The 23,181-nt window shown below is 40.8% G+C and overlaps 1 protein-coding gene across 6 annotated transcripts in view; it reads left to right on the forward strand.

Annotated features, from left to right (window-relative positions):
- Positions 1–23,181, forward strand: part of adam12b (ADAM metallopeptidase domain 12b) — a 120,383-nt gene that overhangs the window by 75,337 nt on the left and 21,865 nt on the right. For all 6 annotated transcript variants that reach the window (XM_039621929.1, XM_031742247.2, XM_039621930.1 and 3 more), the window contains 6 exons: positions 371–442; positions 869–1,038; positions 1,454–1,538; positions 5,407–5,555; positions 17,477–17,654; positions 22,285–22,374. In XM_039621929.1, coding sequence (XP_039477863.1) covers positions 371–442; positions 869–1,038; positions 1,454–1,538; positions 5,407–5,555; positions 17,477–17,654; positions 22,285–22,374 — 744 coding nt within the window. The remainder of the gene's footprint in view (positions 1–370; positions 443–868; positions 1,039–1,453; positions 1,539–5,406; positions 5,556–17,476; positions 17,655–22,284; positions 22,375–23,181) is intronic.

A 23,181-nucleotide genomic window follows, 5' to 3' on the forward strand; every position in this document is an offset into this window, starting at 1 on the left:
TTGGATGCACAGAAGGGTGAAACTGGAAGGTCTGACTTGAGCTGCAGTTTGGATCCAAAGCTTTGCAAGCTGTCGTACGTGCCAGCATACCTGCTCCCTGTGGCCATGCCATTCGCCTCTCTAACACTAGGAGATTTTTCTAGATCCAGATGGTCACAGCTTGACAACCTGCCCAACACGCAGAAAAATGTAGTGCCAGTGAATATTTCAAGCAACTCATTCATACGAATCGCCGCTTTTCTGTGTCCTTTGTTGTGGTTTGAGGGTTTTTTTCTATGTTCTGGAAATGATGGTCTCTTATGTCCTCATGAAACATTCACAATTTGCGAGTGTAATTTCTTCCACTGATTACATGCAATTTTGTTTTCAGTTTCAGAAACAAGGAAAGGACTTGGAGAAGGTGAAGCAGAGACTGGTAGAGATAGCCAATTATGTGGACAAGGTAAAACATCCTCCCCCCCTTTGCACAGGAGGGATAAATCACCTTTTTAAAATAGAAATATTTTTGGCAGCAGAGATTAATGGCACATCTGTGTGATATATTAATTTCCTACTAAAGCAGCTGACTTTAGTCTGCCTAACACCACTGCCAGAGCTGTGTCTCTATGGCTAACAGGCTGCGTAGGCAGATAGATTTACTTTAAGGAAATGGCAAAGACATGATCTTATACTGTAAAAAAAAACAAGGCACCATGTGATTGATTAGGCTTGCTAGGATGAAAAGAATCATACATCAATTAATTGAGTGAACAAAGGTAAAACCCCATTAAACAGTCTCACTTATGTAACAGTCTTATGGACATTTGTGTTTTCTCCATGCTTTTCCATTCACACTCACTCTTTCTGCTTATTAAAATCTTCTCTGCAGTTCTACAGGGCCCTGAACATCCGGGTGGCCCTTGTGGGTCTGGAGGTGTGGAGCGACTCTGATAAATGTCCCATCACCCAAGATCCCTTCACCACCCTGCACGAGTTCTTAGACTGGAGGAAAGTCAAACTGCTTCCCCAGAAACCTCACGACAATGCTCAGCTTATAAGGTGGACATCTAAATTATTAAATGTAATCAGTCTAATATTTGCACCTACACTGCATGATATAGGGGTGAGACCACATACATCTACCAGGGCATGGACCCGAACAGAAATTAGGATTGAGATTTTCATCTGAATCCTTTCATATTGTCACATCAAGATTATATTTCCCTTTTTTTTACTATTTCCATTTGGTGGTTAAGAAGATATGAGGTTATGTTAGGGCATAAATTCCTGGATCGAAAATGTAACACATTTAATTTGTTAGCAGAATTTAGCAGTGCTGCTAACAATTATATCTGGCCTGATATTTGGAAAACTAATTGGTAAAATTGAAGTTTTTCACTTATACCATTCCTATAAACATGTAACAGCAGTTTTCTCCTCTAAAAGTTCTGTCTCCTACTTCTCTCCTTGGCAGTGGGGTTTACTTCCAGGGCACCACCATTGGCATGGCACCCATTATGAGTATGTGCACTGCTGAGCAGTCTGGAGGTATTGTCATGGTGAGTGTAAAATCTTCCTACTACTCCCAGCATGCCTCCACCCTCCCTTTCCTCTGTGTAGCCTGATTGTATCAGTGTTGACATTGTTCAGATTCAGCAGGCTAACACAATCCAGACCTGATTTACACAGAAAAGGTGTTCATTGTTTGCTGGAAGGGCACTTGCAGACAGGCCTGCCAGGAAGTCTTGCTTTAAAACATAATGACATTTGTGTTGGCGCTCCCTTACATTAACTTTACCGCAAACATCAGCTTGCACATAACAATATGTAAAATGTGTACTCTCAGAAGGATTGCTCTGCAGCCACGCACACTGTTGCTATTTGAAGTCTAACAGTCGTGTAATCAATCTTTTGTGCTGCAACTCAAATGCCTCTTTCAGACCCACGTGTTAAACTCCCTTTCTGTCAAGGTCAGCGTTCATCAAACAACAATCCTTCATAAAATTCTTCTAAAGCTGGACAGGTACTGCGAGCTTTGGTGACCTGGTGTTTCGATCACAAATGGAAAGAAATTCAGTGATACCAGTGGCTAAATGTCAGTTCAGCTACTGGAATGAAAGAGAGGACAGTTGTCAATAAGGGAACATGAGTAAAGGTGGGCAGAAGGTTAAGCTGATGCTGCTCTTTTATGTGGTAATTACTAGACGTTTTCAGTGTGACTCTCCAGTTTATCAGTGATGTGTGTGGAGCTACAGCACAGTGGAGTTTCTGTTTGCAATGACAAGCAGGGGTCACTCCTGAATGAGTCCAGTGCAGGCTGAAAGTTCACTTTCTATCTATAAAGCACCAAATCACAACAGCATTTGCCACAAGGTGCTGTGAATCATTCTGTTAAAGAGAAACACTAACAATCAGGTGATCCTATATGCAACCATTAGGCGATGGTGGGAAGGAAAAACTCCCCTTTAACAGGAAGACACCATCCATCAGAAGCAGGCTCAGCAAGGGGAAGCTATCTGCTGTGACTGTTTGTTGGTGATGGGATAGAGAAAAAACAAAGGATAGCATAAAGAGACAGGACAAAATACAAACTATGTGAGAGTCAAGTCAATGCTCAGTGTATCGTAGGAGGCCTAAGTCTATAGCAACCTAATTAAGGGATGAGTCAGGGTCACCTGATCCAGCCCTAACTATATGCTTTATCAAAAAGAAAAGTTTGGGTGGTTGCTTGTCTCCTGAATCCAAACTGGGAGCTGTTTCCAGAGGAGAGGGGCCTGATAGCTACATTTAAAACCTCCAGGGAACCACGAGTAAGCCTGCAGTCTGACAGCAAGGTGCTCTATTGGGGTAATACGGTACTAAGAGGTATTTAAGACTGTTGATTGATTATTCAAGGCCTTGTATGTGGGGAGAAGGATTTTAAATTAATTTCCAGAGCTAACAGGGAGCCAATGAAGAGAAGCCAGTTGCTAGTAGAATTGGTGGGGCACAGGATTAAATCAAAGGACCTCGACTTTCGAACAGAACCGCATTTACATTTTTATGTGATGAATTGATCTATCTGTGAGTGAATGTCAGCTCTTGCACAGCATGCATTTGAATCAAAAATTCATTTTTACCCACGACTGTGTCGCACCCCTGGTGCACTGAATTTCGAAACGTAGTAAATTAGCCGCCTGTTAGGCTCCTCTGCCTTTTACAGCACTTGATATCCGCGCCAAATCACAAAGCGGTTATCATCCCAGTGCCATTATGCCTCATCCCAGATGTGTCCCCCATTAATGGAGATGTTTTCCTCTGGCCGTGGCCGTACTGAGGATTCTCCAGATGTTTGGTTTCCCCATCACTTACATACAGCAGATGGTCTGGATCAAGATTAAAGGGCCACGTAAGCAGTTAGGGGACAGTAAGAGGAGATGAACTGTTTCTCAAACCGTACGCTACAATGTATTAATCTTCCTCAGTGCAGCCTCACTTTTTTGTTTTAGCACAATGCTATATTTTTTTTCTTCCTAAGTCTTTTTGTAAATGATTTTTATGTGGTACAGTATTCTCATCTGAGAGTTATTTTCACACCCATCATAGCATTTCTTGGTTGCAACCATCTCCACAAATTCTCACCATCACCACAGCAGCTCATAGCAGCTTCAAAGTAATGGCTGTGGCTGTTGACTCTGATATTACACTTTTTTTTGTGAGGGAGCACTCAGCTATGAATTACACGTACACACACACACACACACACACACACACACACACACAGTGTAGATGCACCAACCCACTGGTAAACATGACAGAAGGAAAGGAAAGTTTTCCCATCCTTGGTGTGAAAAAGCAGGGTGCAGCTCCCCATGATGCTGATCTTTAATCACAGCAGGAAGTGGTTCGTATTGTCCTTAACATTGACATATGACCTTGTCCTCGAGGGAAGCATGACATTTTCTCATATAAGCTGCATGGCAGAGAACCATGGTAAGATGCACAGTAGTAAATGGGCAGCCTTTCTTTCCTTCCTTCTTTTTTCCTCTGGGTTTGCTTAATTGCAAATTCTGAATCTTGCACATTAACACACAGACATTTCAAGGAATATTACAAAATTCATCACTGGTGTTTTATCTGCTGTCACAGTTTTTTCTGAATTTTCTTTTAGTTTAAACATTTATCCTAACATTTCTTTCCCATTTCAAGCACTCCTCATGGCAGAAGCTGGATTAACCAATTTGCTTGCTCGATGCTCTGGTCTGCACAGCATATTGAGATACTGGAGGTTTGTGCGTAGGCTCATCTGCAGCCAGCAGTCACCTACATTACTTATCTCTGTGTAAACCTGCAGAGAGGTTAATGTATTGCTTGGCATTAGTGGCACTCATACATAGGCATGCAGTGAGGAATCTGTATTCAGAGTCACAGCTGGAAAAAAATGCATGATACAGTCGGTGATTTTTCTCTTATTTTTTCTACCTTTGGGCAGAGTCAGGCGAACTGTTTTCCCTTTGTTTTCCTTCTTTATGCAAAATAAAGCTTATGAGTTACTGTTGCTTATGTCATGTGTACTATACATTCATGAGATTGATATCAGTGTTTTTTTTCTTTTGTGTAACTCTTTCTAACAGAAAGAAAAATAAGGGTAATATCAGTTTCATTTTTCAGATAACATTGTGAGAAATGTATGCTGCCCATTAGTCTGTGTATGAAAATGTGTCTGTTTTCCGCTGAATGAAAGGAGATTGTCAAAACCTGTTAGTGATTTTCTTTTTTTTTTGTTACAGTTTGCTGAAAATGATGTATTTTATCTAACAGCAGAATTTTGGCAAAATAATAACACAGTTTGATTGTAGTCATTTGTCATTGTTTACTACCATTCCCATTCACCTTGGCACACATGCTTTATACACTACACTGACTTAATATCTCAGTTACCCTCCAAATGCCCCCCATCTCTGTCTGGCTCTTCCCACCAAGTCTGTCTATAAAACTAGCAGAAAGTGAAACTTCCCCCTCTTTCGCGCGTGTCATTCTCCATCTCCGTCTCCCTTGTCTCGCTTATCAATGCAGCACCAAGTCATACAGAGATAGGTTTATAGGGGCTTCCTGCAGAAGCTGTCTCCACTGGCAGCAGGTATGATTGGGTCTGCAGGGGTAGTGGAATGGCAGATGAATTCAGGCCTCCATGAGGAGAATGAGTAATAGGAGAAGGACAAAGGGAGCAAGGTGGACAGTTACTGTTTTTTGAATCTGCAGCTTAAAAACGGTCTTCTTTGACAACTCTCCTCTTTTCTTTGCTTTTTTGTGAGGGATAATTCACTTCAGTTCACTTTTTTGTTGTTTTTCTTCACTTATAGCTTCCCTAAATAACTTCACACATAGTCAAACGCACGAAATTGCACACATTTACCATGTTGGATTCACTTTTTTTGTCCATTATAGGATCACTCCGACAACCCGCTGGGTGCAGCCGTGACTTTAGCACATGAGCTGGGTCACAATTTCGGCATGAACCATGACACCCCAGAGCGCGGCTGCGGCTGCAGGATGACCGTTGATCGCGGCGGCTGCATCATGACCCCCTCCACAGGGTAAGATTTTTACCATCTTTTTTATTTTATTCTTTTTTTTTAATCCTCAGTTGTATTACAATGATATCTTGCATTTAGATTGTAGCTTTAAGCTGATTTGTCCCGCCAAAAGTAATATGACATGTTTTTTCCCCTGCACCTGCATTGCTATTTATCCATCTAGACTGTTTTGCTTGAGAAGCCCAGTTATTCTACAGTTATTCATTGTAGGAATGTCTGCCTTCTCTTGAGTGTAATGGAAAGAGATAGTACTTGCCTTGTATTTCACCAAGTGCCAATAAAAATACTTTTAAACATCTCAGCGGCAATGTCTTTTTTTTTTTCCAGAAATCATGACCTAGTTACTCAAAAAGCAAAAAAAAACTTGTGAGCAGTTTCATGTATTTTCTTTCTGTTGTCTACATACACCAACCTAAAGACGTTTCGGGGTAGCTTACATCAGCACTCGGTTGAGGGGGCGAGGAGTGGGGGTTAATGTTTACATCCTGTCACGCTTAAACTAGGAAGAGCCTTTCAACGCGAGGATATGGGCTCTTTCTTCTGCACAGTGATGTTTGGTGTATTGTTCAATAAAAGAGAAAATGGTTCCGACATGAAACTCCTCACAGCAAAGTTTGTGTATTTTATTTTTTCGTAACCGAGTCATGATTTCTGGAAATAAGCCCTGCTGCTGAGGGTTTGTGTTGTGGTTTTTTTCATGTATTTTTGGCACCACAACTTTGAATCCCATTTAGCTCAATAGTATCAAGAGAAGGCAGACATTTCCACAGCAGATATTCTCAAAGCTGGGCAACTGACACCAAAATAATCTAAATGGATAAATATTGTTAAAGGCCAGGGGGTAAAATATGTCAAACTGATTTGGGGTTTAACTGTCCACTTACAGTTTAAGTGTTCATTCTGTCGTGTTCTCTGACAAAATAATTTTTGAAAATGTGGCTTTTAATTTGAAAAAACACAAATTTAGATAAACTTTTAAAATTGGGACTTGGGTTTTTTTTCTCTCTGTTGTGGTCACGGCTGGGATACGTGATCAAAATGTTTATCAGCCTAACTCCTTTTGTACCTGAACCAATCACAAAGCATTCACTGCACTACTTGCATGGGTGGGATCGTTTTCATCTGTACATGATGCTCCTTTGTTTATAAGTTGATGAATGAGAAAGGGTTTAAATCACATCCACAGAGAGACACACATGCACACACTTTGGCCTGAGACTAGAGCAGCTGCTCTAGCATTCTGCTCGTGTTGCCTGGGTCGCTGAGATAACAGAGCTGCTGCAAGAGATGGACTCTGTGACTGTTAGTAAACAGCGAGCAGATAAGGCGAGCCCAGAGCTCAATACCAGATTTCACCCTTGGTCTGGTGCCAGTCTGGTTTGTCTGATGGTGAATCCCGCAAGCCACAGATGAATCAGCATGAATTCCACAACACTGTGAAGAAGACAAAACCCTGAAATGCATCATAAATGTTATTATTCAAATATTCTTATGGAGTTTCCAAACTACAAACAAAGAAAACTACTTAAATAAACCCACATGCTGACAATAACCCAATCTGTTGCACACATTATCTCTGGGGGAGTTAAATCATACACACATGGGGCTGTGGATTTGTCCGTGGAGAATATTGCAGGAAAGGTTGCCAAGCCTTATAAAACATGTGCTGTTGAAGCTTAAAATTAGATTCAGATAAACTTTGAAATGCTTTTTTTACAGCACACAGAACAGGAATATTCTGCCCCTCCCCCGTTACCTCATACTGAAAGGCATTAGGAAGGGATGGTTTAATATGGGTATAATCACAGCTAACAATTGCAGCAAAGGGCAGCATAAACACAAGAAAAGTCAGGAAATTGAATAAAAACTGTAGGTGGATAAATGGATGACAACACAAAACAGAAAGATTAAGTAAACACAGTTGTTTGCAGTTTGTCGTGTATTTCAAATTACATTAACAGCAATGTGCTAAGACAGGAGAAACTGGGGATCTGAGTTTGAAGCAACAAGCACATTAGGATGAATTTTTGTCTATATAATTTTACTGGCACTTGCTTTGACATTTTGTCATTAAAAACTAAGCCAAAGAATATTTCAAATAATTTCTAGAACTAAGCAGAGACAAGAAGAAACAAACTACAGACAAAAAAAATTCCATGAAATCTGATAACAGGCACACAAATAATATAACTTGTATAATGTTTGCCAGAACTGTTCCCAGAAAACTTGAATGACCTCTTACCATATAAATTGAAAGGAGGGAGAAGTTGTCAAAAACATTGCATTCGTGCAACCTCTGGTCTCATCCTGCTGTTTCGTGCTACAACATCTATTAGAGCGAAACATTTTAATGCAATCCAAACATCAATGCATTTTTGTAGGGTGGTCATGTCAGACCTCAGCATACTGACAACATCTTCTAGTGATGTCATGCAGAGAATTTAAAAAAAATTACCATACCGCATTTTCTAAAAAGATAAATAACTTAATTAAGCACAGCCCCCTTATCAGCACTCTGTTACCTAATTCTGAGATTAGACACATTAGTAGTTGAGAGTGATGATCAGTGACCTTTTACTCTGTTACCCGCTCCTCTGTTTGCCAACGATGTGGAATAAATGCACACGCCTTGATCCGCTGACATTTTGCATGCCGATTTTGTGTTGATACACTGACACAATGTATCAATATTTAGCTTTTAAAATAATAATGTAACAGTGGTGCCCTATGAAGCACCGTGTCCATGAACACGTGTCAAAAAAATTAAGGGAACAGTTTATCACAGGATAACACAAAGCCAGTTAAACTGCAGGGACCTATTTCATCTGCTTCGGTGTAAGTGAAGGTGACAGCAGGTGCAATGGACATGCAACAACAAGACCTCAGAAAGAAAATGATTTTGCAGACCATGTTTTCTCCTTATCTCTTCTGACTGATTTTCTCTAGTTTTGCATTTTTGGTAGTGTCATTGTCAGTAGTCGTAGCATAAGGTTGCACAAGTTGCACCTATACATGCTGAAATAAGGTTTGCTGTGTCTCCCAGTCTAATCTTACGAGTGTGGAGGAGACACCAGGAGACAGACTCTTGTATGAGGAGCCCAGAGAAGGACCGATGTCTGCTCCTTTGTATGTCTGGGGGTACTTTCATTTGCACCAAAGCAATGGATTAAATGAGTGTATTTACCAACTGGACAGACTGATGTCCCAGACATTTAACTGACTCTGTGTGATGATCAAGCAAGTGTTCACTTAATTTTTTTGAGTAGTTTATTTTATTTTCTTGGCTAAATCTATTCAGCCACCAAAAAAAAGATGAGATTTGGTTAAAACGTGACTTCTAAAAGAAGACATCCCAGGAGGCCCTGAGATGTTCTCTGCATGTTATTCCCCTGCTCTCTACCCTTCCTTTCCTTTTTGCATCACTGTCCTATTCAGCAAAAATTACCCCAAAATACATCTTTAAATAAATGACAACTAAATGTTGCTAAAAAGTGAAAAATCTTCCTCTTTATAGGATTTTATGAAAACCTGAATTAACCAGCTTTCACCTAATCTGCCTAATTTAATGTGAATTCATTGCCTAAACAAAGTAAATAACTATTAGCTAAAGAACTCAAGAGTCTCCTATCTTTGGTGGAGACCAAACTTTAGCTAAAAGGAGAGGACGTGTTGAGTCGCCTTGTTACCTTCTCCAAATAAATGTTGATCTCCACGTGCTGGCTAGAAATGTTTAGGATCATCAGTATTGTGTTTCTTATTATTCTGCATAAGTGCTCCAAACTCATAAAAAGTTTCTACATAGACTCCAATTAATTTGCATGTAATATTAAGGGTGATTAACTCTGTTGCCTACACGGCATTTCTGTCCCGACAGTATCTGTTCTGCAGCATCTGTCTCTGCTCGTAGTCTGAAGTTTGTCATGGGAAACGTTTTGCCAGCGTTTGCGAGCCTGCTTCGAATATAAAAATTATGAAGTTACCCAAGTTCAAGCTTGACTTAGCGGGCTATCTCCTAAATTGAATTTCCTAAACTATCAGCCCAAATTCACAGTTTCCTGTTGACAAAACCAATAATTTCACAAACCAATCTAGATCTCATTTCCCCCCATCACAGATCTGGTTTCGTTTTTTAATATTAGCAGCCTCCTTTGACCCTTAGTTCATATGCCTCCAGAATGTTAAGCACATCATTGTAAAGCAGTGTAGGCTGTTTGACTGTGTGTTTGGGATAGTCTCATGTTAGACTTGCTAATGGAGGAGAAGACAGGCTGCATCTAAATGACGTGATTATCAGTGACGCTGCCAGCTGCAATCAGGGCCAGGGCACACAGAGAGAGATCCGCAGAGAGGTGCTTTATGCATGGATAGACGGGCGGAGCAGGAGAGCTGCGGTTTCATTTGTCTTTTGTCTCCCTCAGTGGCAAAGCAAGAAGGGAAGCACAAAAAGAGAGAGAGGTGAGAGCAAAAGACAAACATTAAAAAGATGACAATGAAGGAATTATTTTGGGTAAACATGAAAACCAGTGACGGGCTTGTGAGCCATAGAGACTGGCCGTGGGAGATTTGTGTCTTAACAAGTGAAGCTGTGAGGTGCTGAGGAGAGGAGAGTTTTACATGGACGTTTTGAAGCAGGGGTGTCTTCTTTAGAAATTGAGCCAAGAGTTGCATCATATGAACGTGGACAGAAAGCTCAGAAGTACTTTCCTGTGTCTATAAGTGTAACTGGGTAGACTGATGAAGCACAGCAGGGGTACTGTGGCTGGATTTTGAGGCCAAGAGGTGACTGCTTTGTCAAGATAATACGAAGGACCTTGTGTGACTTTTGTCACTCTCTTATAAGTAGAAGAGTCCAAAACTGGGGTGAAGTGGGACAGTACAGAAAATCTGAAGAAAGAGAGAGAAAGCTGGTAAGAGTGCTAGTGGGTAAATGTAGGAAGTGTGGCTTGTGCTTTGTTTGTTTTCTGGATTTTTAATCACAGTAGGCTCCGTCTGGAGTAGCAGCTTAACATTTCCCAAAAGGTCAAACATGTCTCTCCTGTTTAGCCTGGGCTAAATGCATGTCAGTCTGCAATGCAGTTTAGGAGAGCAGCAGAGACAGTCCAGTGTCAGTCAAAGGCCCCATAAACAGTAGAGCCCTTCATAGCCTTCATTTAACCAGTGCTTCTTCCGTCTACAGACCTTCTTAAGTCCAGCACCTGACTGACATTTCCTCATCCTCTCAACCTTCTGACATGATCAGGCAGGAATCATCCGCTCGCCACCTTCCAAAAAAAGCTCCTTCGTGTACTAAAGACGGTCTACCTTTAACTCACTACAGTGTTGAACCATTTTGTAACTCAGAATGAAAAAAGCTGCAATTTTTCCTCCTTTTTTTGCCTTTTAAGTGAGCAATTTTTTGTGTTAAAGGTTTCCAGCAGGTTTTACTGGAAGTCAGGCAAGAATTCACACCCTATTAGATCTCGATTAAAATCTTCTTAGACTAATCAGCTTGTGTGCCATTTTGGAATCTTTTAATTATAACAGGGTAGTTTTAAAATGCTTTATAGGCAATCAGTAAACTCAGTTTCTCAGGAATTCTCATGTAAAGCAGCAATCATATCATTTTTGCAGCCGTGTATAAATCAGCCAGCCTGATTGCACAAGTCCGACAGAAATCTAATCGGTATGCACTGTGCAGCGGTCGCCAGGAATCCTTTGGCCTGGCTAATTTCGAAGCACCAATTTTGTGCTATTAAGTTGCATTATTGGAAAAGTAGGCTTTAGTCATTTTGGAGCTTGAGCCTTACTGGGTTAAAAAAAATGTGACATGTCAATTTGTCGTGTCAATTTGCTGCTTCAGTTTTGACAATTCTCTGTACTTTCATTGAGTTTGACACTCTGCAAGATCACTCCAATGAAATTTGTGTCAGACTGTGCTACCAGATAGTGCGGTGGTGAATGACATGGCGAATTGTGCTAGAAATAATGAGGAAGTGGTGAAGACATGGATTTTCCTGCCAGTTTTGAATCTGTTTGGTTTATATAAAACATGGTGCTTATGATCCGTTATGCTGAGCAGCGTAGTCTGTCGTTGTAATTGGTCGTTTTACGCTGTGTTCTGATTGGATGGTTTGTAGACATGGAGCGTAGCAGCATTCACATTGGGATTATTCGGCTCTAAATTTCTGACTGCGTCTTGACTTTTGCTGCAGGCTGTCTTTAGTCAGCAAATCAGCCATCCTTGGACGTATCTTCCAGTGTAATCAGGAGTCGCTGTTTTGGATTTCCAGCCATAGATTTTGCTACATTTCTCTCACGAATGAAAACTTGCACTTCAAACAGGCTTAGACCACACAGTAAGGGGGGATGTTTATTCCCCGGGCTTTTTAGAAATGCAACACTAAATCACTGTGGTGCAGCTTTACGTCAATCCAGTGTTTCACTTGATAAGTGGGTCTGTCACTCATGTTATGCATAAGGCAGATCACTGGATCACGTACATCATTAAGTCCTCTAAGTACCGAGTGACTGAACACTGATGAGTGGAGGAAGGAAGGGTAAAGAAGTTCTGCACTAGATTCATGCTTTATTCATGTACAGCTTGCTCACACATTTAGTGCCTGTAGATAAACTGTTACCACCAGGAGAAACTGGGAAATCTTAATTTGCTACTTTTTTACCTTCTAATCTTTCAATGCTTTGTTCATATATACAGTTTGTTTACCTCCACTGAAAGAGCAAGAGTTAAAAGGCCGACTGCATAAACTGGCTTTTACTTAGCTTGGCCTTGATTACTAAGATGATCTTTGCTAGTTCCAGTCTTTTAAATGAGTAGAGTAACACGTGTGACCATGGCAGTCACCTGGCACTGTGTACCGTCTTGCTAATTCGTCATATCTGATTTGCAGTGACTGTGGAGGATCAAAATAAAAGAAAAGGCAATTTCACCATTATAGGATGCTTGAAAGACCTGTGCAGTCAGCACAAATATACTGGCTGCCATTCAGTCGAACTTGATAACAATCAAGTAAAAGCAGTGGACTGGGAAATAAATTATTATTCTGACCTGGGCTCAGAAAATGTTTTGAAGAGAAGTGGAAAAATCTCCTGAGTGAATAAAGTAATGAAAGACATTTTTTTACTAAAAAAAAATCCATCCAGTTTGCTATTCAAAAAATGTTGGTATACAGCAAAGTAATTGCTGATGTTTTAGAGATGTTAGCTAGTTTGATCAATATGGAAAGCAACAGAACTGATCAGGTGCAGCATTTAGTAAGTTCCCATCAGAATTAAACCCTCAATCAGCTCCTCGTCACTGCACGTTCAGTGGATTTATTTTTAGCATTTAGAAAAACCGAGACAGACTGTTGAAACTGCACTTCTTATTCTTATATGAATTTGGATTTAATGTGTAGTTAAACGTCTTTATAAGTTAAACGTCTCAGCCTACTTAAGACCAAAGTGGACTGTATGTGGCCCATGATGGAAAATGAGTTTGACATCCCTGACCTAGCTGAAGATCCCAGATTGCACCTCATGTTCATCTTAAAGTAATCTCTTGTAACAGAGGACTTTAAATAAATTGCAAAAGATGAAATTAGAATTCAAATCTCCAGGCTGTGAACAGATAAGATGCTGTTGTTAGTGTCTTTGGAGTGCTGCTAGACGGATATGTTTTTTTTCTGTTTTTTCTAATCTCATAATCTACCAGCAGTGTGTCAAAACGTCAGGTAGAAGAGCATGATGAGGTCTAGCAAAAGTAGTGTGTGTCTGCAAAGCTACCTCAGGCATGCCTTTATCCATAGATTAGATCTGAACAAACAGCAATTAAGTTAGTAAATTATCAGGGGGGCATATTTCTAACCCTTCTACCTGCTCTGAAATCAACAGCTATAATTTGAAAAATAAACAAATCCTCTCTTATAATAAAAGAAGTCTAAGACAGAAAATTATACGTGTTTTTATTCGATTTTTATTAGATTAAGCGCTTTGCCACAATAAAAACACTAGATGTTTTCATCCCTCTCACTGATGATGACACTGCTACTGCTCGTCAGTGAGATGGCGCCGTGTATTTTCCTCAGTCAGAAACAAAGATTCATAAGGCTGTACAACACTGATGAGATTAGGATCTTTAACAGCATGTGGTATTCACATTGCAAATGACATATTTGCCTTTCAAACAGTAATGACAGCCAGAAAGCATGTGACTAATTAGATTTTGTATAACTCTTATGAGCAGCCAAATTAGTTCCACCCCAGCAAACTACACCTGGAGAGGGTGCAGGGCTTTAAACCAGTATTGTCCAGGGAAACCTACACTCTCTGCTCGGCTAATTTCTTGGACAGCGGAGCAGCCGTGTGGTCTCAGCTGTAATAATACATACGTTTGATGTGGATCTGTTGCAAACTAAGATGTGCTCATTGGAGCCATTCCCAGAGTAGGTTTACAGAAAACTACTTGCATGCTTCTGTTGACCTTACTCGGTTCGATTTCTTATTATTATTGAGGGTTTTTTTTTTACTGTGCTCCTTACACGGAGCTGCAAATGCAATGAGGGTGCACAAAAATTGTATAGATGAAGAAACAATTTATTGCAAGTGCAGCAGAGTTTTTAGCCTTAAAAACCTCACTAAGGATGTTTTTTTCCCTCTCAACTTGATCTTAGATTTTTTCTCATGTAGCGTAGTTTATTTAACACTGAAGAGAAATAATATATTTGAAACCACATTTTTAAGAGTTTTACATAAAGTTCACCAGCGAGCCACTGCACTGAAACATTTTCTCTGCTTCTTGCCTGCATCACATACCCAGTGAACAGTAATTTAATGTTTTCTTTTCCTGTTCACATAAATTAATTTCCGTTCTCCGGTTGAAAGTCGCAGACATTCACCCAGAGGCACAGAAACACTTGAGAGGCATCGCCACAGATTCTGTCTTTGATTGCGCATTCGTGCTCATCTGCGTCTGGACAGGATGCCGCTTTGTTGTTTCTGTTCGTTGTCATAAAGAGCCGCATCGGGCCGTGGGTGACAGAGATATTCTCACAGCATCCTTGGGCACCCTGTCGGGTTGACACTGCATCTGTTGCCAGGATGGAGTGGGCAGCTGTTACCTGGAGGAATGTCAGCTGCAGATTAGCGTCACAGCTCAATTATCAAAGCCCTGCTGATACACATCATTGGCTGCGTTAGACATCACTTAAAGGCAGATCATTTAGAGCAATTTCTTGGCTCCCACTATGGCCGCTCGAGGTGCCCTTTACTTTAAATAGTCAAGCTTATAAATGACGGAGCGCATCTTGCACAGAGTTGCATTTAAGCGGCTTAAATGTCATTCTACTTATTCTAACCCCCATCAATAAGATTACATTAGGCTCTCTTTCTAGCTCACGTTCACTGTGTAGTTTTTATTCTACTTTATTATTTAACCAGTGCGAGGGCTAATCAGTGTTTTTTAGTAATGATAGCAGACACAAGCTTTAGGCTTCAGGGATAATAAAGTGTTTTTTCGGTTAAGAGAATAATCAATAATCAAGCTTTTGTCTCAGACGAAGCATAGCTGTAGACACGCTGGTTCTCACTCGTATTTTCTTGACATTACATTTATCCTCTGGGTTTTTCTAATACTTTCCATGTGGGTCTAATTTGATCCAGAGAAGCTGTATTTTCCTCCATGAAGAAATGCTGCTGACAACTGTCCCAGCTTTTTCCATTAATGCCAATTTATTGAGAACAGGCTCTCCTTACCCCTCATGTACACTCTGTCTCCTTTCCTGAAGCATGCCTGCGTTCTGTTATCAGAAGCAGACTGTGCTATTTACAGGGGGCTTGGTTTGCACTGTGAGTGTGGTTTGAACTGCATAGCTTGTCTGTCCTTGATTTCATGCGTGGTTATCCACACACAGGACAGCAGAGCTTGTTTTCTGAGTACCTTATGGCGGTAAAAAGACTCTAACAAGTGGCTTATGTGAGCAGACAAGGGTGGACAGAGAGAGGCTGATTGGCTTCTGGCGTGTCAGAAATGAAAGCAGTCGACATTCAAAGGTGAACAGTGTGAGTGTAGTGGAAGCAGCAGCTTCACCCAGGATTGGCTGTTTTTCTGTGTTCTTCAGAAATATTTGTGTCCAGATTATATATATATATATATGCAGAGTCCGTTTCCATTGAATGCCTCCACCCTTATCTCAAGCCCCCTCAGGAGGAGCTTCACTATAGTCAACTAACAACAGTGAAATATCCATGCAGTTGCAACAGCCAAATCCCCCTTAGGCAAAGGCAAAGCATCACACATCCCTACCCCCCACCTCTGTCCACTGCCAGGCTCCACAAACATATTCTGTGTAATGTTGAATTTTCACAAATCTGCCCTGTCAAGCCTCAAGCTTTGCAGACAGCCTCCACACCCCGTTGCGTTTGAAGACCCCAGTCAGTCTATCGCTGCATAAGTACGTGTGTGACATGTTTCTTTCTGATGTCAAGCTTTTCAAGCATCCAATGCCAGCTCCTTTTCTCCGTGCCACGTCTGCCAATCCTCTCCGCTAGCCATCGCTCCCTGCCACCCTATATCCTCCTCTCGTCCTCTTTTTTTTGAAGCTCGAGTGTGTCCCTTGATGAGCTGTGTGAGCTCTGAGATATCCATTTTACACCCCAAAGCCTGCCTTTCTCTGAGTGTTTTTTGTGATGCTGTTCCTGTTTGTTTGCTGGCATGAAGAATGTAGCTGGAGTCTCGGTTATGTTGCTATTGTATGCTGGGTTGTAATGCAATATATCCTCTGGGTTGTGTTTTATTCTGTTAGCATGTTTACTATTCAAGCCTTAGCATATAAAATGATTAAAATGTCTATTTTTTATTGCTTTGCAAATCTTGGGGGTCATTTTGAATTGGTTTGTCCCGTTTTAGTCATTCCCTGCCTTTTTCTTTTTTAGCCATTTGGGATCTTTTTAGATGTTTTATGTCAGTTTTTGTGTGTCTTCATGGTTGGTTGCTGCCTCTTTGCAGTCTTTTTGCCACTCCTGCCCAAATCTCTGTCCCCACTCCTGCCCAAGCAGCAAGATTTTTACCGTATTTCTATCTAGTCCACGATTTATTTATTCCTGATCTCCCTCTAGTTTTTTTCCACTATTTGTCCACTCTCTTTTGGTCTGTTTTCTGTCAACACTGTGCATGAATCCTTTCCTCTGTCCTACTTTTCTGTTATTTTTTATTTATTTTTTTTTCAGTGTCAGTCCCTCACCTCCTTCAATGCCCTATTTATCTCTTTGGTTTGTGGAGTCGCAGGAACTCACTCCAACAGGAGGGGCCGTTTCCCCGGGCTTCACAGCTGTTATTGGCATATCACGCAGTTTCATCTTTAAAGTCATAACATTTTCTTCCTTTCTATAAGAAATTCCATTTCTTTCCTCGCTAAATTAGACATTAGTCAGCACTTCAGGTAAGTGATACTAGGGAATGAAATTAATGCGGTAGAAATTATATGGTTTCGGGCTTGGTATTTCATAAAGGTTTCACATGCGCACATGCTCAGACACAAATCATCCACATCCCAGCACACCACACCTCTTCCATCCAATCAGTTGCTTAAATTGTCCCTCTCTAACCAGGATATGACTCTTGAAAATGTAGCTGCCAGAGAAAATGTTTATATTGGACATCTCAAGGACCATTTATGTATCATGTAGGATAGAAAATCCATTGAGATGGAGTTCATACAATGCCAGTAGACCATTAAATTTGTGTGAAAAGACCTCTCGAGTGAGCAGATTGAACAAAGGCTGCAGTGAATACTTTGTGTTTTTGCCCAGTAGAGTGATTGAGTTCACTTTTCTTGACATAGTTTCTGTTAAAGGCGCACATCAAGGAGTTTTATCTTTGTGGAATGTGTATTAATGCTCTCCATTCTTTAATTTTGTTCAGCCTTGTTCCTACATTCTTGTTGCAGGTATCCCTTTCCAACCGTGTTCAGCACATGCAGTAAGAAGGACCTTGCCGCCAGTCTGGAGAAAGGCGTGGGAATGTGTTTGTACAACATGCCCGAGGTCAAGGTGCTTTACGGAGGCCAAAAATGCGGCAATGGCTATGTGGAGGAGGGAGAAGAGTGTGACTGCGGGGAGCCAGAGGTAAGGTCAACGCAACAGGCATTCAACCACACCTGCACCATTGGAGTGGATCAATCTCCACCTTTGTGGTTACCACTGAACAGGGCATGTAAAGCTAAACGTGAAAGTGCATAGAAAGCAAATGTTTTCAGTCAACCTTCCCCTTGGTGAGTTTGGAGAATCGGAATTCAGAAAAATAAGAGTATCCCTTTCTCCAAGATGCCCAAAACCCCCCCAAATATTCTCTGCTTATAGTAAACCATGTCTTCAAATCAATATGTTTATTCCCAAATGTAAGAAATGACTGGGTGTGAATGAATAATGCAAAAAAACAAAACAACTTTTGTGCACTTGTCTTACTTGACATTTCCCTTACAAACTGTGCTCAATGGAAACAATGTTACTGTCCTATAAGCAATCATCCAGAACCACTGAAACAAACCACAACAAACTTCCAAGTTAAACTTTCTCTTGACCCTGAAATTTGTTTTTATGACTTAAAAGCAGAGAAATCTAGTAAGCTGGAAAAAAAAACCCATCCCAAAGTTCCAGCAAGCCACCCAAGGCTTCCAGTGTAAGTGTTTTATTTACATCACACCTTCTCTTGATTTCCCACATGTGCGGAGCGAGGCTCTGACAGGCCGCTTAGGTGATGCCATGTCCCCGCTGAAGGCCCATTAATCAAACCACTGTATAACAGTGTGACAAAGGAAACAAGCAAATCAGGCCGAGGCTGAAACACATTTTCTTTGGCTGTACCGCATCCGTGCACAGATTGTTTCTTTCTCGTGTGCACAGCAGGATGCCCTACCCTGTGAAGGGAAGTGAAAATCGCATGTGGGAAGCAGGTAACACTCTGTTGTAGCCAACCCAGCTGCTTGGAAATCACAGGAAATATAGTGAGGAATATATCACACGAAATTCCTGCTCAATATACAATGAAAATAGTGACAAATGCCCTTCAGAGTTCATATCTAATGATGTACTTCTGAGTTATCCATTTTCTGAACTGTTAATCAAATTCAGGATTGCATAAGTGCTGGAGTCTACCCCAGATATAATATGGCTCTCCAACAATTAGCTTGTTTTAAACTCCAATCAGACTGACACCGTGATTATAGCCTCTTCCAAGTTATATCCTAAAAAACACTTGCTTCCTTTCGCTGCAGAATCTTAGCATAATATTTGATTCCTCTCTGGGCTTCGACTTCCGTGTAAAATCTGTGTTTCATTCCTGTTTCTTTCACTTCAGGAATTCCCTTAGAAATTGCGACGACGCTCTCCTTGGCTTAACTGGAGAAAATGATTTATGAGTTAGTCCAGCTTAGATAAACGATCTCTTTCACATGTTCAAGCTGTATGAAATGTCGTTGCCAGACTGCTAACATGTTCTACTAAGTGAGCTCACATTACTCCCAGTAGCATTTAGGACCTGTAAATTTAAAATTCTTGTACTCGGATAAAGAGCATTAACTGGACAGGCTCCAGACTGTTGATCCCAGCGCTGAACGCACGCTCAGAATTTTTTTTGCTGTTACTCGCATAAAATCAGAAACTGAGGGGGCGGTGCCTTTCAGTCTGTGATGTCAAGACTTGAAAACAGTCTCCTACTACAAATAACTCATTTAAAAAGCAGTTTCAAACTTGTTTTTCTTTTATTCTGCACTCTCTGCTGTCAGTGGCACTTTACTGTACTCTACTGTATTTTATTGCGGTTTTTATGTATTTTAGTCTACTTTAATTTACCTTGTGACTGCCTCTCTGTGAAAGGCACTTTACAAAAAAACATTTACTTACTTAGTTCAAGAGAGAGGGTACATGCACAGGTCACATTCACATCTACATCCAATTAAGCTAACATGCATGACTTTGGGCTCTGGGAGGATGCCAGAGTAACTGGAGAGAAGACCGGCACAGAGAGGTCATGCAAACTCACCATAGACATGATCCCCTCGCTAACCTTTGTGTTGTGAGGCGGTGGTGCTAACCGTTCCACAACCTTGATGCCCGTTATGTACTTTTATAACTTTATTAAATTGCTTATAGAAATCTGTGGATCCCTCCATGGGTGTGCCTCCCCGGAAAGTCACTGACCCACCACCAAACCAGTCTTGCTAAATGATGGCAGCATAACGCTCTCCACGGCTTCTCCAGACCTTTTCACATCTGTCGCAGGTGCTCATAGTAAGCCTGCTCTCATCTGTGAAAAGGACAACAGTGGTGGACCTACCAGTTCTGGGATTCTGTGGCAAATGCCAGTCAGGCTCCGTGCTGCTAGGCAGTGAGCACACGACCCACTAAAGAGCATGAAGCCCTCAGTCCACCTTCATGAAGTTTGTTTCAGATTTTTTGATCAGAAACACTCACAACAATAGCCTGCAGCAGGTCATTTTGTAGAGCTGTGGCAATGCTTTTCCTCTTCCTCCTTTCACGGAGGAGCTGCTCGTGAGTTACAGACTTTCTACGGCCCTGTCCAGCTCTCCTAGAGTAATTGACTCCTCCATGATTGTGAGACTCTGTTGGAGACACAGCAAACCTTCTAGTAATGACACAGTACTGAATTTCCCGGAGGAACCCACCCGAGGGATTAATAACATTTTATCTAATATTACTGTGCCATCCTCATGTTACCAGTGGTGACAAATGCAAATGCAAAATTAGCTTTAAAAAATCAACCTGTGGTTATTTCATTAACACCAAAGCTGCTGAAATTGATTAATAACCCCTTCTGCTACTTAACTCAACAGATCAATATCCCAGAAGTTTAACTGACTGAATGCTATACTCTGATTAAAAAGTGATCCTTTAATTTTTTTGAGCGGTGTGGATTTCAGTAAGGACAGATCGTTTGGACAGAGTGTGATTTATTGAAGGACAGAGTTTGAGTAGTAAACTGTTTGGCAATTAAACTCTAATCATACTACACGATTGGGACAGGAACCCCTGGAGTCCAGAAGCTGCTGGTGGCAGACTTGATGCAGTTGGAGATGAGGTGGAGGCTTACTGGCTCAAGACAGGAAATAAACAGATGGACCAGAGTGATGACGACAGAATTTCGTTTGACAGCGTGGGAAAGCTGGAATGATGCAAAGAATAGACCGGCAGCCCAAAATCCCAGCAATCAAAGCAGACGAGTCAATATAGATGTTTTGGGGGTTTTTTTCTTTTTGTTATTAAAACGTATGCATAACCTTATATGTTTTGCCTTTATATTTGCATATAATTAGAATTTCAACTTTAATTCAAACATTCAGGTGAGTTTTGACCTTTAGTTGGCTGAAAAGATAGAAGCACTGTAGAGTTTTGTGGCAGCTTAATTAACATTTACCAACTTTAGCTATAAAATGAGATATGAATTGTTGATAAAAAGATTTAAATGACATTTACTGCCTAGTGGATTTTATACCTTGTTTTTCGCAAGCTCTGTTTACTCTAGAGATCCAAATATAGAGCCATTAGGCTGATAAGCTTAAAATATTGACATGTTAAGCAGAAAAGTTCAAATAGTTTTTACTGAAGTTGACACGATGTAATCGCCAGGACAGTCTTCGAGTTTTTTCCAATTAAATTACTGCTTTTTTTCTGTTTTCAACTCGCTGAACTTCGACTGACTCAGCATTGCGTTTGTTCGATAAGTGCTGTTATTATTGTGTTCTCCATCATTTAGATGGCAGCAGATTGTACTTCGGTGAAGTGGTTATGTTTGACCACCAACAAACTAACCATAAATTTTCCATTTGGTAGTTCCATCTCTGCCAGTTTACCTCTTTGTAACCTCCGTGATGTCAGCACACGGGCTTGTGCTTGTTAGATCTGCCGACCCACTTAGTCCAAGAGATGAAAGCAACTTTCTTCTTCCCCCTAAAATAAAGTCTTGCATCAGAGCCAAGAGGTAAACAGCCATAATCATAAAACCTCACATACACTGAAAATTAGACATCCAACAACTCGCCTGCCTCCATCTTCCACCTTCAACACATCTTGTCATTACCTTAGGGCCCCACAGGCTAAACAGCTATGTTGTTTGTTTTTGTGAAATAGTGTGATTTCTGGCACTGCTTGCACAAAGCTGATGTGTTTTGGGATTCAATAAAAGATAAACATCGACAGATAAACGCCTCACTGGGGATTTTTGTTACGGCGTTACTCCCCATCCAGCTCCTCCTGACACATGCTCTATCGGCTCATTTTCTGCAAGCTGATCTTGTCATTGTGGTAAAGTGTCTACAATCTTCAAACCCCGTTTCTGCTTGTGGCCACGATGCCCTAATAGTCAACTCCCAAACACGTTTCTGTTATCTGCTTCAAATCTCAGTGGAGGTTTTAACACACGCCCTCTTAAGAGCTTCACCTGATTTCTATCTTTTACTTGTCTTCTGTTTTTTTGAGGGGGCGTATTGCATTAAACACGTTCCTTTCCTTTTTTTTCTTTTTTTTCACTACTCCAAATGTCTAAAGAATTTGCCAAATCCAAAACATATGAGCCTGAGTTTATATCTGTCCCTTCGAGGGTGTGCAGGTCAGGGTAGGAATCTCCGGACATCTCCCCTGACCTGGAAGTCTTTATCTGACAGGGACCAGGCAGCAGTGGATCTTCAGGGAAGTGATCAGGTCCACATGTTGTTAAGTATTTTGTTTTCTTTTCCTCCAGGAATGCATGAACCCGTGCTGCAATGCCACCACATGCACCCTGAAAGAAGATGCTGTGTGTGCCCACGGACAGTGCTGTGAAGGCTGCAGAGTAAGAGATTTCATGCAGTTTTTGGTCTTTTTCACTTTGTCCTTCAACTGTTTTTAATTTACATGCACTCATACGTTCCTAAGAGCCAAATACATTCTGTAAAAGCTTTTCAGAGCTTCACTTTTTATAAAAACTTTCTAAAACTCTTAATTCTCGGCAGAAGGTTATGACTGGTTAGAGACTTGTGAGTCTGCTTGTTTGTATAATTTCATATCTCGGCTGATGTTATTCCAAATTTGTATATCTTACATCAATAGGAAGGTTTCAATTGAATTCAAGTTCAAGTTGGATAGCCTAAGATTTGCTTCGTCTTAAATATTCATGGTTTTTGTTTGCCATGGAAATCATTTTATAGTATCTGTGGTCTTCTCTTTTCAAAAAAAGTACTTGTTGAAAATGTATTCGAAGGATTGCATTTAGAGAGCCAGTGATGGCCTTGCAGAATTATATATCTTAAGATATAAGTACTGCACAGTGTTATTCACAAGATACAGCTTCATGTTCTGTGTTTTTGCTGCATAAGTACAGTACTGTACAATAGTCTAGCTACTTTTTAAGTGGTCTTGAGCAATAGTTTTCCTGGCTTTCCAAAGGTAAGAGTTTCGTCAAACCTTGGCTGCTTTTTCACCTATTTTCAGTCCTTTCTTTAACCTAATTGCTTTCAGAGGAATGTTTGTGGTTGTTGTTGTTTGTTAAGCCAATTAAAACTGACTTATGAATTATTACAAGCATAAAAAGTTACCAACCCAAAGGGTGAATCAGTGTTGTGTCTGCACATAACAGACAGCTTAACCAAATACCTTTAGT

The sequence above is a fragment of the Oreochromis aureus genome, linkage group 13 (genome assembly GCF_013358895.1).
Source record: "Oreochromis aureus strain Israel breed Guangdong linkage group 13, ZZ_aureus, whole genome shotgun sequence".
In the NCBI taxonomy this organism is placed as follows: domain Eukaryota; kingdom Metazoa; phylum Chordata; class Actinopteri; order Cichliformes; family Cichlidae; genus Oreochromis; species Oreochromis aureus.